The 12,022-nt window shown below is 51.8% G+C and overlaps 5 protein-coding genes across 5 annotated transcripts; 2 read left to right on the top strand and 3 right to left on the bottom strand.

The window, feature by feature from the left end:
• Window positions 1–6: 6 nt before the first annotated feature.
• Window positions 7–1,722, top strand: BU25DRAFT_411790 (putative Xaa-Pro aminopeptidase pepP). Its single transcript, XM_033706643.1, has 3 exons — window positions 7–333; window positions 385–1,508; window positions 1,561–1,722. The coding sequence occupies exons 1-3, from the start codon at window positions 158–160 to the stop codon at window positions 1,653–1,655; spliced, it is 1,395 nt and encodes a 464-aa protein (XP_033560584.1). The 5' UTR covers window positions 7–157; the 3' UTR covers window positions 1,656–1,722.
• Window positions 1,723–2,114: 392 nt separating this feature from the next.
• BU25DRAFT_370199 (glycoside hydrolase family 26 protein) lies at window positions 2,115–3,606 on the top strand (the record flags this gene model as incomplete). Its single annotated transcript, XM_033703945.1, has 3 exons — window positions 2,115–2,247; window positions 2,297–3,120; window positions 3,181–3,606. Coding segments are annotated over 3 exons (1,383 nt in total), but the record flags the coding sequence as incomplete, so codon positions are not given.
• A 1,862-nt stretch (window positions 3,607–5,468) lies between these two features.
• On the bottom strand, window positions 5,469–7,307 carry BU25DRAFT_97602 (mannitol-1-phosphate 5-dehydrogenase). Its single transcript, XM_033712282.1, has one exon. The coding sequence runs from the start codon at window positions 6,826–6,828 to the stop codon at window positions 5,644–5,646; it is 1,185 nt and encodes a 394-aa protein (XP_033560582.1). The 5' UTR covers window positions 6,829–7,307; the 3' UTR covers window positions 5,469–5,643.
• A 424-nt stretch (window positions 7,308–7,731) lies between these two features.
• BU25DRAFT_97542 (DUF580-domain-containing protein) lies at window positions 7,732–10,028 on the bottom strand. Its single transcript, XM_033712281.1, has 4 exons — window positions 9,281–10,028; window positions 8,677–9,232; window positions 8,258–8,626; window positions 7,732–8,206 (listed from the first exon to the last, which is right to left on the bottom strand). Exons 1-4 carry the CDS (start codon window positions 9,624–9,626, stop codon window positions 7,852–7,854), a joined length of 1,626 nt encoding a protein of 541 aa, XP_033560581.1. The 5' UTR covers window positions 9,627–10,028; the 3' UTR covers window positions 7,732–7,851.
• Window positions 10,029–11,371, bottom strand: BU25DRAFT_97532 (uncharacterized protein). Its single transcript, XM_033712280.1, has 2 exons — window positions 10,684–11,371; window positions 10,029–10,635 (listed from the first exon to the last, which is right to left on the bottom strand). The coding sequence occupies exons 1-2, from the start codon at window positions 11,226–11,228 to the stop codon at window positions 10,431–10,433; spliced, it is 750 nt and encodes a 249-aa protein (XP_033560580.1). The 5' UTR covers window positions 11,229–11,371; the 3' UTR covers window positions 10,029–10,430.
• Window positions 11,372–12,022: the final 651 nt, after the last annotated feature.

Raw genomic sequence — 12,022 nt, 5'->3', positions numbered from 1 at the left:
CGGCCACATGGGCAGCTGCAGGAAGCTCGCGCGCGTTTTCTGGCAACCGTTTCTACACTGTGGAAGAAGCTTCTCGTCTCGACCAAATCGGCTCTATAACCCTGAAAATTTTGCCGAGCGATTCAGCAAGCCTCGAGGACTTGCATCAATTGCCAGAATGGGGATCGCAGAGAACTACGATGAAGTTCTCAAGGGCAAGTACCCAGCCAAGGAACACGCAAGGAAGGTCGCAAAGTGGATTATCGAGAAGGGTGGTGACAAAAACGGAACCATCTACCTGGAGGCGCAAAAGCAGAAGCTGAATGAGGACAACGATGGAGAGGCTCCTTTCAGGTGTGAACTCTCAGGCCCTTGCTAGCAGGAGACACTGACAATCTAATCAAGGCAACGACGCTACTTCTACTACCTCAGTGGATGCGAGCTGCCAGACTCGTATCTCACATACGAAATCAGCACTGACAAGCTTACGCTGTTCATCCCCGGCGTTGAGCCTGACGAGGTCATCTGGTCCGGACTTCCCATGAGCCTCAGGGAGGCAAAGGTAAAGTATGATATCGATGACTGCAAGACAACCGCCGATGTCAACTCGCATCTGGCCAGCTCGACCGACACATCACAGTCGACTGTCTACGCCATCCCAGAGCAAGTTTCGGACCACATCACCTTCCTCAACTTCAAGGAAAAGGAGTTTAAGGAGCTCAAGCCTGCGATTGAGTACTGCCGGGTGACCAAGACCGACTATGAAATCGCGCTCATTCGCAAGGCCAATGCTATATCAACTGTGGCACATGTCAACGTCATGAAGGCTGCTGCTAAGGCTCGCAACGAATGCGAACTCGAAGCTGTCTTCCTGAAGTCGTGTGTCGAACGCAACGCAAAGAACCAGGCCTACCACTCCATCGTGGCAGCCGGCACGAATGGCGCAACTCTACACTATGTCAACAACGCAGCACCTATTGATAAGCAGAACCTGCTCCTTTTGGATGCAGGATGCGAGGTTGACTGCTATGCCTCAGACATCACCCGCACCTTCCCTATCACAGGCCACTTTAGCGAAGAGAGCCGCGCAATATACGACATAGTCCTTCATATGCAGAAGCAGTGCATCGCCGCGCTCAAAGCCGGTGCCGTCTGGGATTCGATCCACGAACTTGCCCACAAAATCGCCATCGATGGTCTTCTTGCGCTCGGTATCCTAAAGGGCGATGCCGAGGAGATCTTCAAGGCGCGGACGAGCGTCGCATTTTTTCCTCACGGTCTGGGTCACTACCTGGGTATGGACACGCACGACACGGGCGGCAATGCCAACTATGCGGATAAAGACAGCATGTTCCGCTACCTCAGGGTCAGGGGAACGGTGCCTGCGAGGAGCGTGATCACGGTTGAGCCGGGCATTTACTTTTGCAAGTTCATCATCGACCCGTATCTGAAGAATGAGAAGCAAAAGCAGTATATCGACGAGAAGGTGTTAGAGAAGTACTGGAGTGTTGGTGGTGTAAGGATTGAAGGTGAGTGCTTGCACCTGCAGACTGAAACAACGATATCACTAATGCAATACAGACAATCTTTTGGTAACAGAGAACGGTTCTGAAAACTTGACGCCAACACCAAAGGAGGTCGACGATATCACGCAGCTCATCAGGGCTGGTCACTAGGTTATGGCGACTCAATGCCCTCATATCGAGTGGCGACCACAACAGCAATATAATAAAGAAATCTTCCACCATTCCTCGTGTTTCATACTTCGTTCGTTCGTACCCAGCAAGATTGAGGTACATTGTGGTTTTCGCCAAATTGTCTTTGGCGGCTTCTTACCCTTGCTTCCGCCGCCCCTCCAATCTATACATATTAATGTAGGTCACACTGAGCATCTGAGAACCTCATCTCGCCCTCATTAAAATGTTTCGAAACCCTCCGAATGGTATGCAGCCTTGCGCGCTATACCATACCCCGGATTTTGAGGCCGCTTCCCACAGTACCTGCAGCCCTTCATCTACTTCGAAGCGGAGCACCAAGACCGTGGCAAATTGAGCATTATTAGTCGTGAGATATAAGCTGAAGATGTGGGACTAGTACGGGGTGACAGACAACGGAACCTCAAATCTACTTTCAGTATGTTCCTTGCTCGATTAGCAGGTATCGCAGGCCTTCTGGCCGCTCTTGTAGTCGCTCAGACCACTACACTCCAAGCCGAGTCCGCGACACTATCTGGTGTCACCGTTGCCACTGCAGTTGCCGGATATACTGGTGCGCATGACAAGAAAAATTCATCCCGATATATCTAACACGACAATAGGCACTGGCTACGTGGAGGGTTTTGACGAAGGCATAGACAAGGTCACCTTCAGCGTCCCCGCCACAATTTCGCAACTCTACGACCTCCAACTCGTCTACAACGGTCCCTACGGCGACAAATATACCTACGTTGTCCTCAACGGTGCAGGTGGCTCCCAAGTCTCCCTCCCAGCCACAACAACATGGACGACTGTCTCTGCTGGCCAAGTGCTCCTCAACGCCGGCTCCAACACGATCGAAATCCAGAATAACTGGGGCTGGTACCTCATTGACAGCATCATTTTGTCACCCAGCCCGAAGCGCGGCGCACATAAGATTACCACGCAGCCTGTGAGCCCGAATGCGAATGCTGATGCGAAAGCACTGCTCAAATACCTCGGAAGCATTTACGGCAAGAACATCCTCTCCGGCCAACAGGACCAAGCATCTCTCGACTGGGTAACAGCAAATGTCGGCAAGACACCCGCCATCCTCGGTTTGGACTTGATGGACTACACCGAATCCCGCATCTCGCGCGGCGCATCATCCACCGACGTCGATAAAGCCATCGCGTTCAACAAGAAAGGCGGCATCGTGACATTCGTATGGCACTGGGGCGCACCCGTTGGTCTTTACGATAATGCTACGCAGCCGTGGTACTCTGGATTTTATACGGCGGCGACGGATTTCGATGTCGAGACTGCGCTAAAGGATACGACGAATGCGAACTACACGCTGCTGATTAAGGATATTGATACTATTGCCGTGCAGCTCAAGAAACTCCAGGATAATGGGGTACCGGTGCTGTTTAGGCCGTTGCACGAGGCGGAGGGGAGGTGGTTCTGGGTGCGTCCTTATTTTCACTCATATTTCCCCGACCTACACTTATACTGACATTTGATGCAGTGGGGCGCCAAAGGTCCCGAGCCAGCTAAGAAACTCTACAAAATCGTCTTCGACCGCCTCACCCGCATTCACAAACTGCAGAACCTGATCTGGGTCTGGAATTCTGTGGCGAAGGACTGGTACCCCGGCAACTCCTACGTCGACATCGTCTCCGCCGACACTTATGCGCAGGGCGACCACGGCCCGATTTCTGCGACGTACAATAATCTTCTTACTTTGACTGGGGACACGAAGATCATTGCCGCCGCGGAGATTGGGTCAGTCATGGAGCCGAGCTTGTTGAAGGCGTATCAGGCGGATTGGGCGTGGTTTGTGGTTTGGAGTGGGGACTATATTAGTGCGGGGGTGTGGAATAGTCTGGATTTGTTGAAGAGGGTGTATACTGATGCGTATGTGCTTACGCTGGATGAGATTCAGGGGTGGCGGACGAAGTAAGAGTTTAGGGAGGGGAGAGGAGCGACAAGATGGCGGTAAGATCCGGGAGCATAAGTGTAGAAACGAATCCACGACAGTGTACCCACATGTCAGGTCCACGAATAAACATGGGTGTGACAGCAATGCATGAAAGTCAGCTTTTCGACCCCGACTGACGAAAATTCCGTTCAAGCTTGACCCAATGCTTCACCATGTCCCCTGTCAATCAAGGAATATATACGACTACGTCTTGCTTCTCTTACAGCATGAAGCAGCTCGACGGCCCTCTCGAGAACATGAGTCGTTAGCATAAGGCTTCTATGTGTGTCTAGTTTTGACAGGATAATCAGTGAAGTATCCTTTACACACAGAAGTCACTTCCATCTACGTTTTCTGCTGAAGACCCTCAAGGCGGAAAAGACATGGCGCCTCTTCTGGTTAATTTTCAATTGTCACTTTCGCAGTTCACGATCATCATGAAGGTGTGTCATGGCAGCATGGACCGCTGTAGTACGCTGATAGCTATGGTAAACGATAAAGTAGGACTACCGGGTTGATGGAATACTGCGCTGAATTGCTTGGAAGCGTGAAAGGTGGCGTGGGTGGAGGAAAGAGCGAAGAAGCAGGAGCAACAAAGCAAGAGTAGTGTTGACTGCCAACGGAATGAGTAGCAACGGAAAGAGTAGCAACGGAAAGAGAAACAACGATAATACGGAGATAATTGAAGGAAAAAAACAAGGAGAGAATGACCTAGATTGCTTGCGTGTAGAAACAATGTGTGATGTTCCCCTGCGGAAGCATTCTCAGCGCGCACACCTCCAAGATCTTTACGCCTGATAGATCTACGTATCTTCACAGCTGACAGGCAAATGCACCCATCTTCTTTTAGGTGTACCCCCATGTGGAAGTTCAAGCTCGTTTTCAAGACATGATTATCTGAGGTACAATGGTTGCTGAAATGTACAGACCCCCCTGAACTTGGTTCACTACTGCGACAGACTTACGTTATGTACGAATGAAGGCTTCTAAGTGGCTGTTTCTATCTTGGTTGACAGCATTGACAGTCTGGTACATGTCCTGCAGGGCAACAACGTGGTGAACAGCCACTCATAAGGCTGTCCGCCCTCATGAACCACAGTACGTACCTACTGTACGCATCACTGTACCAAGGTCAGGGGGTCTGCACATTTTTGAAAGCACTGATAGTTACAGATACAGAAAAAGTGCACAGCTGAAAGCTGAAAGCTGAATCTTATATAGAGCTTGTCGATCTTGCGTCGGTTAATTGACGTTGTATTCTTATGGGGAGGGCAGCACGATGCGGACATGCTCACATTGTCCCCACACTTCTGCTTTATGGTGCTTGCCACAATGTATGGTCCCCTGAATCTGGCTCGCGACTGAAGCCCTCTACATCATACAGAAGCGAAGGCTTCCGAGTGGCTGTTGATTGTCTGGTTGACAGTTGTGACAGCTTGGTAGACGTCATGCAGGGCATTAACGTTGGTAATAGCCACTCATAAGCTTGTCGGAACGACTATGCCATGGTGCAGATAGATTTACTGATTGTATTACTGTTCCAAGTTCAAGGGGGTCGTACACAAGAAGAGCTGATGAGCGAACTTTGGCTTGGAAAATGAAAATAGAACTATAGACAAAGGTGCAGATGTCCAATCATGGTTCTTAAACTTGTTCAGTCAAAGATGCCAAGGTCAGGCTCCAGCATTTGCTTGAGGAGCAGCTACGTGGCGCGAGAGGCAGTCTTTGAGATATGCCAGAACACGAGCAACAACCAGAGAACTGCAGAGTCAATTGTTGCGGTGTCAGCAAAACCAAACAATGAACATCACAGAAGCAAGGGGAGAGAGGTAACATTCATCAATCATGTATCATTCGTGTCACAGCCCGCTAAATGGGATCGCTGTGGGAGTATCGTGAGAAGCTAGGAAAGACCCGTTAAGTAGAACCATCGCTCAGTACCTTTTTGCTCCATTCGCCGGAATAAATCACGCCTTGTCGCACTTCATGTGCCCGGAGCCCTTCTTAGAGCTACAAAGAGCCCTTGGTGCTCCCCTGGACCTTCTTGACGATCGGGACGATCTGCTCGAAGAGAGGGTGTGTACGGTCGAGGCCGTTGACCTGGTTGACAACATCCTCGGCGGAGTTGTTCTTGAGGATCTTGGCGAGCTCGGCAGACTCCTCATCGCCTTCGACGTTCTGGAAGCGGTAGGCCATCTCGATGGCACCGAGGAGAGCATCGACCTTCTCACCCATCTCAGCCAGTTGAGCAGCAGGGCCAATGAAACGCTCCTTGCGGGAGAGCTTGCGGAGAGGAGCACGACCGACACGCTCGACGTTGTCCTTGAGGGTGGGGTTGGAGATGCGCTTGACGATCTTCTCGACGTAGTCATCCTGCTCTTGTGTAGAGATGCCGTGCTTGTTGACGATCAAGTGAGCGGTCTCCTTGACAGCGGCACGGACGATGTCGTGAAGCTCCTTGTTGTGGAGAACCTCGTGAATGTAAGGGATCTTGCGGTTGTGCCCGTAGTAGGCAGCAGTAGCGTGTGATGTGTTGACGGTGAAGAGCTTGCGCTCGATGTAGGGCTCGAGGTCATCGACGTAGTGAACACCCTCGATCTCGGGCTTCTTGCCGCCGTTCTCGAAGGGCTTCTGCTCGACGCACCACTCGAAGAACTTCTCGATCTTGACATTGAGACCAGCGTCCTTGTCCTGCTGTGGCACAATGCGGTCAATAGCCGAATTGGCGTAGCGGGCCTTCTTGTCGATGTTCTCCAGGGTCTTCTCGCTCAGCTTGCTCTCGATGAAGCCCTTCCATGTGGTTGTGGCGTTGATGGCGTTCTCGCAGGCAATGACGGCAATGGGGTAGTCAAGCTCGCGAGCCTCAATAGCCTTGGCGACTGGATCAGCGACGAACTTCAGGATGTTGGGACCAACGGCACATGTGACGACATCGGCAGTAGCAATCTCGTGCACGACCTTGTCCATCTCGTGCTTTGAGTTGAAGGCCCGGTAGTGGTTGATGGTGAACTGGCGCTCACCGTCATCACCAATCTCGGTGACAGTGTACGAAGGTGTCTGCTGGAGTTGCTCGATAATCGAGTCCATGACATCGATGAAGATGACCTCGTAGCCAGAGTTGTGCAGGAACTCGGCAACGAAGCCACGGCCGATGTTTCCACCGCCGAAGTGAACAGCCTTCTTCTCGTAGGGCATGATGTTTGTGTGGGTGTGTGTAGAGTTGAGTGTGGTGAAGTAGGTGAGGTTGTGGTGAGAGTTAGCTAGAGATGGAGGTCAATTGGGTGTTCATAGAAGTGGTGGTGAGGTGGGAGGAGAGGGAGACCCACTGTTCACGAGCAGGTGAAATGTTCGGAGCGTGGTGAAAGGAAAGTGGTGAGTGGTGTTTGTTGACGATCGGAGGGGAAGGTGTTGATGAGGGGTATTTATGGCAGGAGCTAGGGCCACCGATGCAGTGGCAGGTAGTGCAAAGACCGTGAAGTAACAAGCAGTTACATGTGGACTTACCTGGCCAGATGCTTCTTGAGGGAGGGGCGGTGTGTGACTGGGGTGCTGCAGCGCAGTGCTAATTGCAAGGTAAGGCTGATAGCGAGTAAAGGTGAATGTTGGGGACACGAGTGAGCTGGCGATGCACCCCGCGATGACGCTGCAGCGAACACCCAATTGGCAGCTAGGGAGGAACGACTGCCTGCAAAAGTAACGCGCGAGACTCGCCAGAATCAATAGTAAGATGAAATGTGCGTCTTCAGATTTGCCTGTTGCACTGCGGCTGAAAGACAGAAAGTAGATGAACGTGCTGCCATGCTGCCCGACTGCTCACCTTCAACGTTCCTCCCGGCCGTGGAGGGCGCGCTCCGAACATGCGATTGTGGAAGTCCTGCCGCAACTCTGCCGCAACTCACAGCAATTTCTGACGCTGTGCTCGTTCGCGGTCCGGCTTCCCAGCACTTTCTCACGCGCTGGTGGAGTAAACGACGTCATGGTTCATACCAAGCGTTCATGCCATTAGCTGATGCCAAGTGGGGCAAAGCGTGTTTTTCTCAGACACACATCCTGGTGTAACATCTCTTGAGGCTTGCAAAACGATCGTCATCGATTGATCGATTGCTACAGGTACGTACCGTGCGTGTATCGTGATCTGATCTTGAAAAATCTCATTACCACCAGCCCCACCCATTATTACAGCCTCTTCTTCAAGCCTCCAGCCTCCGATTCCAAATTCTACGCATGAATAGCCTGCTGCACGTGAGGATACACAGCCACCATGCGGTGATAAAGGTCCGGGTGAGCGCGGACAAGAACCTCCGGATCCCAAGCCATTGCGACAAATATCGTGTCAATGCCACTGCTCAACGGAGTAGTGAAGATCTTGCAAATTTGCAGACCGATAAGGAACGCAAATGCGACCACAACGGGAGTATAGCCGCCATCCTGGTTGTATGCGGGCGACGTGAAGATCAGGTACAGGTATGCGAGCAGCGCACACGCATATGCGATAAATGTTGCGCCCATGGAGAGGACCGGGCCGATGAGGCATTCGTTAACAAGGGCATCAATACCGCGGTCTTTGATCATCCTGCGTAACGTAAGCATGTGAACAGCATGGAGACATTCAGGCTATACTGACTTCCAGGTGTCCTTAGCAGCTGCAATGTACGCCTTGCCGTAAAGCGCAATGTACGAGAATGCATAACGATTCAAGAATTCGACAGCCCATTCCAGAATGCCAATGAGACATCCAAAAACGCAGAACAAGATCGAGGCAACCAGGTTGCCGTCTCCGGAAGCCGATCGCTGGGCGGCTGAGCACAACTGTCGCAAAAATTGGATAATGGCCACGAGCAAGCTCCCCAGACTGATGCTGCCGAAGCTGTAGGTCAAGGCTCGCTTCAAGGCGCCGCGGGTCGCTCCCTTGGGGAACTTCTCGTTGTCAGGGTTGAAGTACCAGGAGCCATAAACGCCAGAAATAGTAACGTGAATGGTGTTCTTGAGCCATCTAGGAGGTTATCAGTGAATTATTTCTCAACATTTATGTTTCAAACTTACTCAGAGAACCAGTACATGGCGAAAGTGACGAACACGATTAGGCCAATGACCTTGCCATTGCCACAACCTCCAGTCCCGTTGTCACACGCAGGGTTATTGCCAGGGTGGTAATTTGCATAGATCGCCACAAGAGTGACCGAGAACCAGGCGCTGAACGCCATTGCGATCAGTCCTCCAATGAGCGAGACCAAGTACACGTGGCCGTACTTCTTCGAGACGTCAATCGCGGTCTGCAGCATCAGGACGCTGAAGGGGATGCGAGGAATCCAGCTGATAAAGCAGATCACGTAGAAGACGCTGAATAGCAGGAAGACAATACCACCAGACCAGTAACGGCGCGAGAGCATGTAGAGGGCCGTGACGAATCCGAAGATAATGTTGAGAATACCGGTGATCCAGATGAACTGCTTTGTGAAGGCGCGCGCTGCCCACATGTAGGCGTAGCTGAGGATGGTGGCCATGCCGAGGACAAACGCGAATAGGATGACTGTGTTTGAGTCTAGCCCAAAGTCATTTTGGCTGCCGTAGATTCCACCGTTGAAGTTAATGTTTTGCGCTGGAATCGTCAGTACTCATCGAGCTAGGACAAGGCCGCCTAACTCACCATATCCTCTGATTGCGAGCCCAGATACAGCAACATACCCCAGAAATACCGCGATGAGTAGCAGGCCAGCCCACCAATCGTTGTACTTCGGCCTCTCAATCTTGAAGGCTTGGTCGAAGCTCGGCTTTTCGCCATAGTTCATCTGCGCATAGCCATTCTGTTGCGCGAGTGGATGTTGTGAGGGTTGTGGACCCTGGGGAGGAGCGTAGTTGTTGCCATACTGCGGAGGTTGTTGGCCATAGTTCATAGGCGGTTGCTGTCCGTATTGCTGGCCCTGATGATAGGCTTGTTGTGGCTGTTGTGGTGCGCCAGTGTAGTAACCCGCTGCTTCGCCTTGTTGCGCCATTGCGACGCTGGAATTGGTGCTCGTTGCGCGTGGATTGACGTTGAAAATTCAGAAAGGAGAGGAAGATGAAACTGACACGGATAGATTGTAGTCAACAGAGGGCTAATGAAATGATGTTTTCAGACGTCACACGTCACGACCGACAGTATTGGTTGCACTCGACCATGGAAGCTGCGACCGATGCGTCTGCCTGTGGCTGAAGATCGCTGCTAGCGTGTTGCAACACGAAACATGATTGGCGCGCATGTAATATTGGCAGCGGCAGCTGCACCGAGCCCATCAAACAATCGTGGCGCGAACATGAAAAGGGGCCCAGATCATCACTCCCGCCGAGGCTAGTCAGTCCGCGGCATGAAGCTTGTCCCTTTTCCCAGTGACGATCGATGTCTTTCGGCTGTCGTAACGAGATGATGGGATCTTGATCTTGCAGCGCATTCCAAATCAACAACGGCCGCCCTTGCATAGCCTAAGTCGCCAAACGTCTCGCAACTCTCGCAATCGTGTCGCGGATTGTCGATTTCTATCGTCCTTGTGTTGATCTCGCGCCGAAGCAGTCTTCTCTCCGTTTTCCCGGCTTGGAAGTCGCGGGTTGTCGCCCTGAGTCGTCTCGTGAAAGTTTTCGAAATGAGCAATCCCGCCGATTATCCGCAGCACGGGCCGGCCTGCATAGCTTCGATTCGGTAGTCTCAACATCGACCTGACACCGTTGTTGTGAGTTGAACTGTGCCAGCCCAGTTGCTCATGAAAACGTCCAGGGAAGGGTGGTGAATTTTGGAGACTGGATGGGTACCCAGGGTTCGACGTTCACTCGGCCTTGGTCTTCTTGTCTCCACGCTCCTTCTTGTGTGCCCATACATACACGAACGGGTAGATGGTCTCTGGAAGCAGCGTAACGATCATACCCGCAATGCTCCAAAATGAACCGACGTACGACCAGTTCTCTGGCGCATTAAGGTATCGCCAGATAAACACTAGAAACGCGCAAATGCAGCCCAGATATCTCGTGATCCTAGTCCAATCAGTCAAAGCCATCTTTGATCACAATCGAAGCACTCACCAAATCTCGAGACTTTGTCCTTTCGTATCTCCTCTCTTCAATAAGTAATACACTTGTCCCCACCCAATCGGCAGCTCCAGATACACTCCTGTCCAGAAGGCAGTCAACTGCTCCCTCTCGTCCGGCCACACCTGTCCAGCGCCCCACAAGAACGCGATCCCCAGCGCCGTCATCCAGATCAGCCTCCACACCGTCTTAGGTCTCTCCTCCTCCTTGTACGCCCTTTTCAGCGCTACGGTAACGAAACTGATATCGAACATGAACCATACAAAGAAGCACACGCGCTGCCATGTCGTGGTCGTGCAGACATATGCGTAGTAAAGCTCATACGCCATGGTCTGCGAGAGGAAGAGTACGGAGCCGGCAAGGAAGCGGTCGCTGTAGGTACGCGTCATGTAGAAAAGGTAGCATAGTGTGTAGAGAACGCCGCAGGAGATGATGAGGAAGTCAGTAATGAAGAAGTAGGATTCAGGAGGGGAGAGGGCGAGGTCTGATGATTGAGGGATGAGGTGGTAGGATGAGTAGTTGTTTGCGAGTTCGAACATCTTGGTGTTGTTGAAGGATGCAGGTTGAAGTTGACAGTGGGTTCAAATGAGGTGGTAGTTGACGGATGCGGTATGTCTTGGGGATGGTGTCTTGCAAGGCGGCAGGGGCCAGGCCAACAGGGTAGCGCAGCACATTCACAGATAAGTTTGAAGGGACAAACGCACTTTATTGGATTCTGAGACTACTAACGTGATAGTATTTTGGTTGACGTGTGAACCATCATATCCATCCATCCTGATGCCAGGCATCCGAGCATTCCGGGCAGGTCAATCTTTCACTCGGCAGCACCGGGTGGTCACTACACACCTTCAAATAGAATGTCCCTAGTGCGCATCGCTGGCACTCGCGTCCATTCAAACCTCGTATTCGTCAATTGCACACACCGTTTGCCTCCCTTGGCGTCTCACCGTTCGATTACAATAGTTGAGTCCGTTATCAACAAAAGGCGAAGGATTGCTGAGATGCGGAGTAGTCGCAGCATCTGGTGGCATGGGTCAGACGATGACGTATGTCGCTCGAGAAACAATCAGAAAGAGTTGTGGAGATCGAGTGGCTGTAAGAGACTTCGGAAGGATGTACCGGACACTAGGCGAGGTTGGGGTCTAGTGTACCTTCCGATCCTTCCACATCCTTCACAACGACAACTCGACATCTTCGATCTCGACCTCGCCCAAGAATAGTGGTACGGAACCGCTGCCAGCCACCGTTTTCTATGTAAAGAAAGCAGAGCAGCTCGGCTCTAACCAGGATGCCAGCGACACATCTTCCACTGAGACAGGCTCTGATTTCGACC

The sequence above is a fragment of the Macroventuria anomochaeta genome, assembly GCF_010093625.1.
Source record: "Macroventuria anomochaeta strain CBS 525.71 unplaced genomic scaffold BU25scaffold_21, whole genome shotgun sequence".
Lineage (NCBI taxonomy): Eukaryota > Fungi > Ascomycota > Dothideomycetes > Pleosporales > Didymellaceae > Macroventuria > Macroventuria anomochaeta.
The sequence above is the reverse complement of the archived record's forward strand: the minus strand, read 5'-3'. Positions and strand labels throughout refer to the sequence as shown.

Coding starts and splice junctions, on each gene's coding strand:
- BU25DRAFT_97532 (XM_033712280.1), bottom strand. CDS start 11,228: ATGTTCGAACTCGCAAACAACTACTCATCCTACCACCTCATCCCTCAA. Junction 10,636..10,683: donor GGACAAAGTCTCGAGATTTG/GTGAGTGCTTCG, acceptor TGATTGGACTAG/GATCACGAGATATCTGGGCT.
- BU25DRAFT_97542 (XM_033712281.1), bottom strand. CDS start 9,626: ATGGCGCAACAAGGCGAAGCAGCGGGTTACTACACTGGCGCACCACAA. Junction 9,233..9,280: donor GCTCGCAATCAGAGGATATG/GTGAGTTAGGCG, acceptor TGACGATTCCAG/CGCAAAACATTAACTTCAAC. Junction 8,627..8,676: donor GCCATGTACTGGTTCTCTGA/GTAAGTTTGAAA, acceptor ATAACCTCCTAG/ATGGCTCAAGAACACCATTC.
- BU25DRAFT_97602 (XM_033712282.1), bottom strand. CDS start 6,828: ATGCCCTACGAGAAGAAGGCTGTTCACTTCGGCGGTGGAAACATCGGC.
- BU25DRAFT_411790 (XM_033706643.1), top strand. CDS start 158: ATGGGGATCGCAGAGAACTACGATGAAGTTCTCAAGGGCAAGTACCCA. Junction 334..384: donor GATGGAGAGGCTCCTTTCAG/GTGTGAACTCTC, acceptor AATCTAATCAAG/GCAACGACGCTACTTCTACT. Junction 1,509..1,560: donor TGGTGGTGTAAGGATTGAAG/GTGAGTGCTTGC, acceptor AATGCAATACAG/ACAATCTTTTGGTAACAGAG.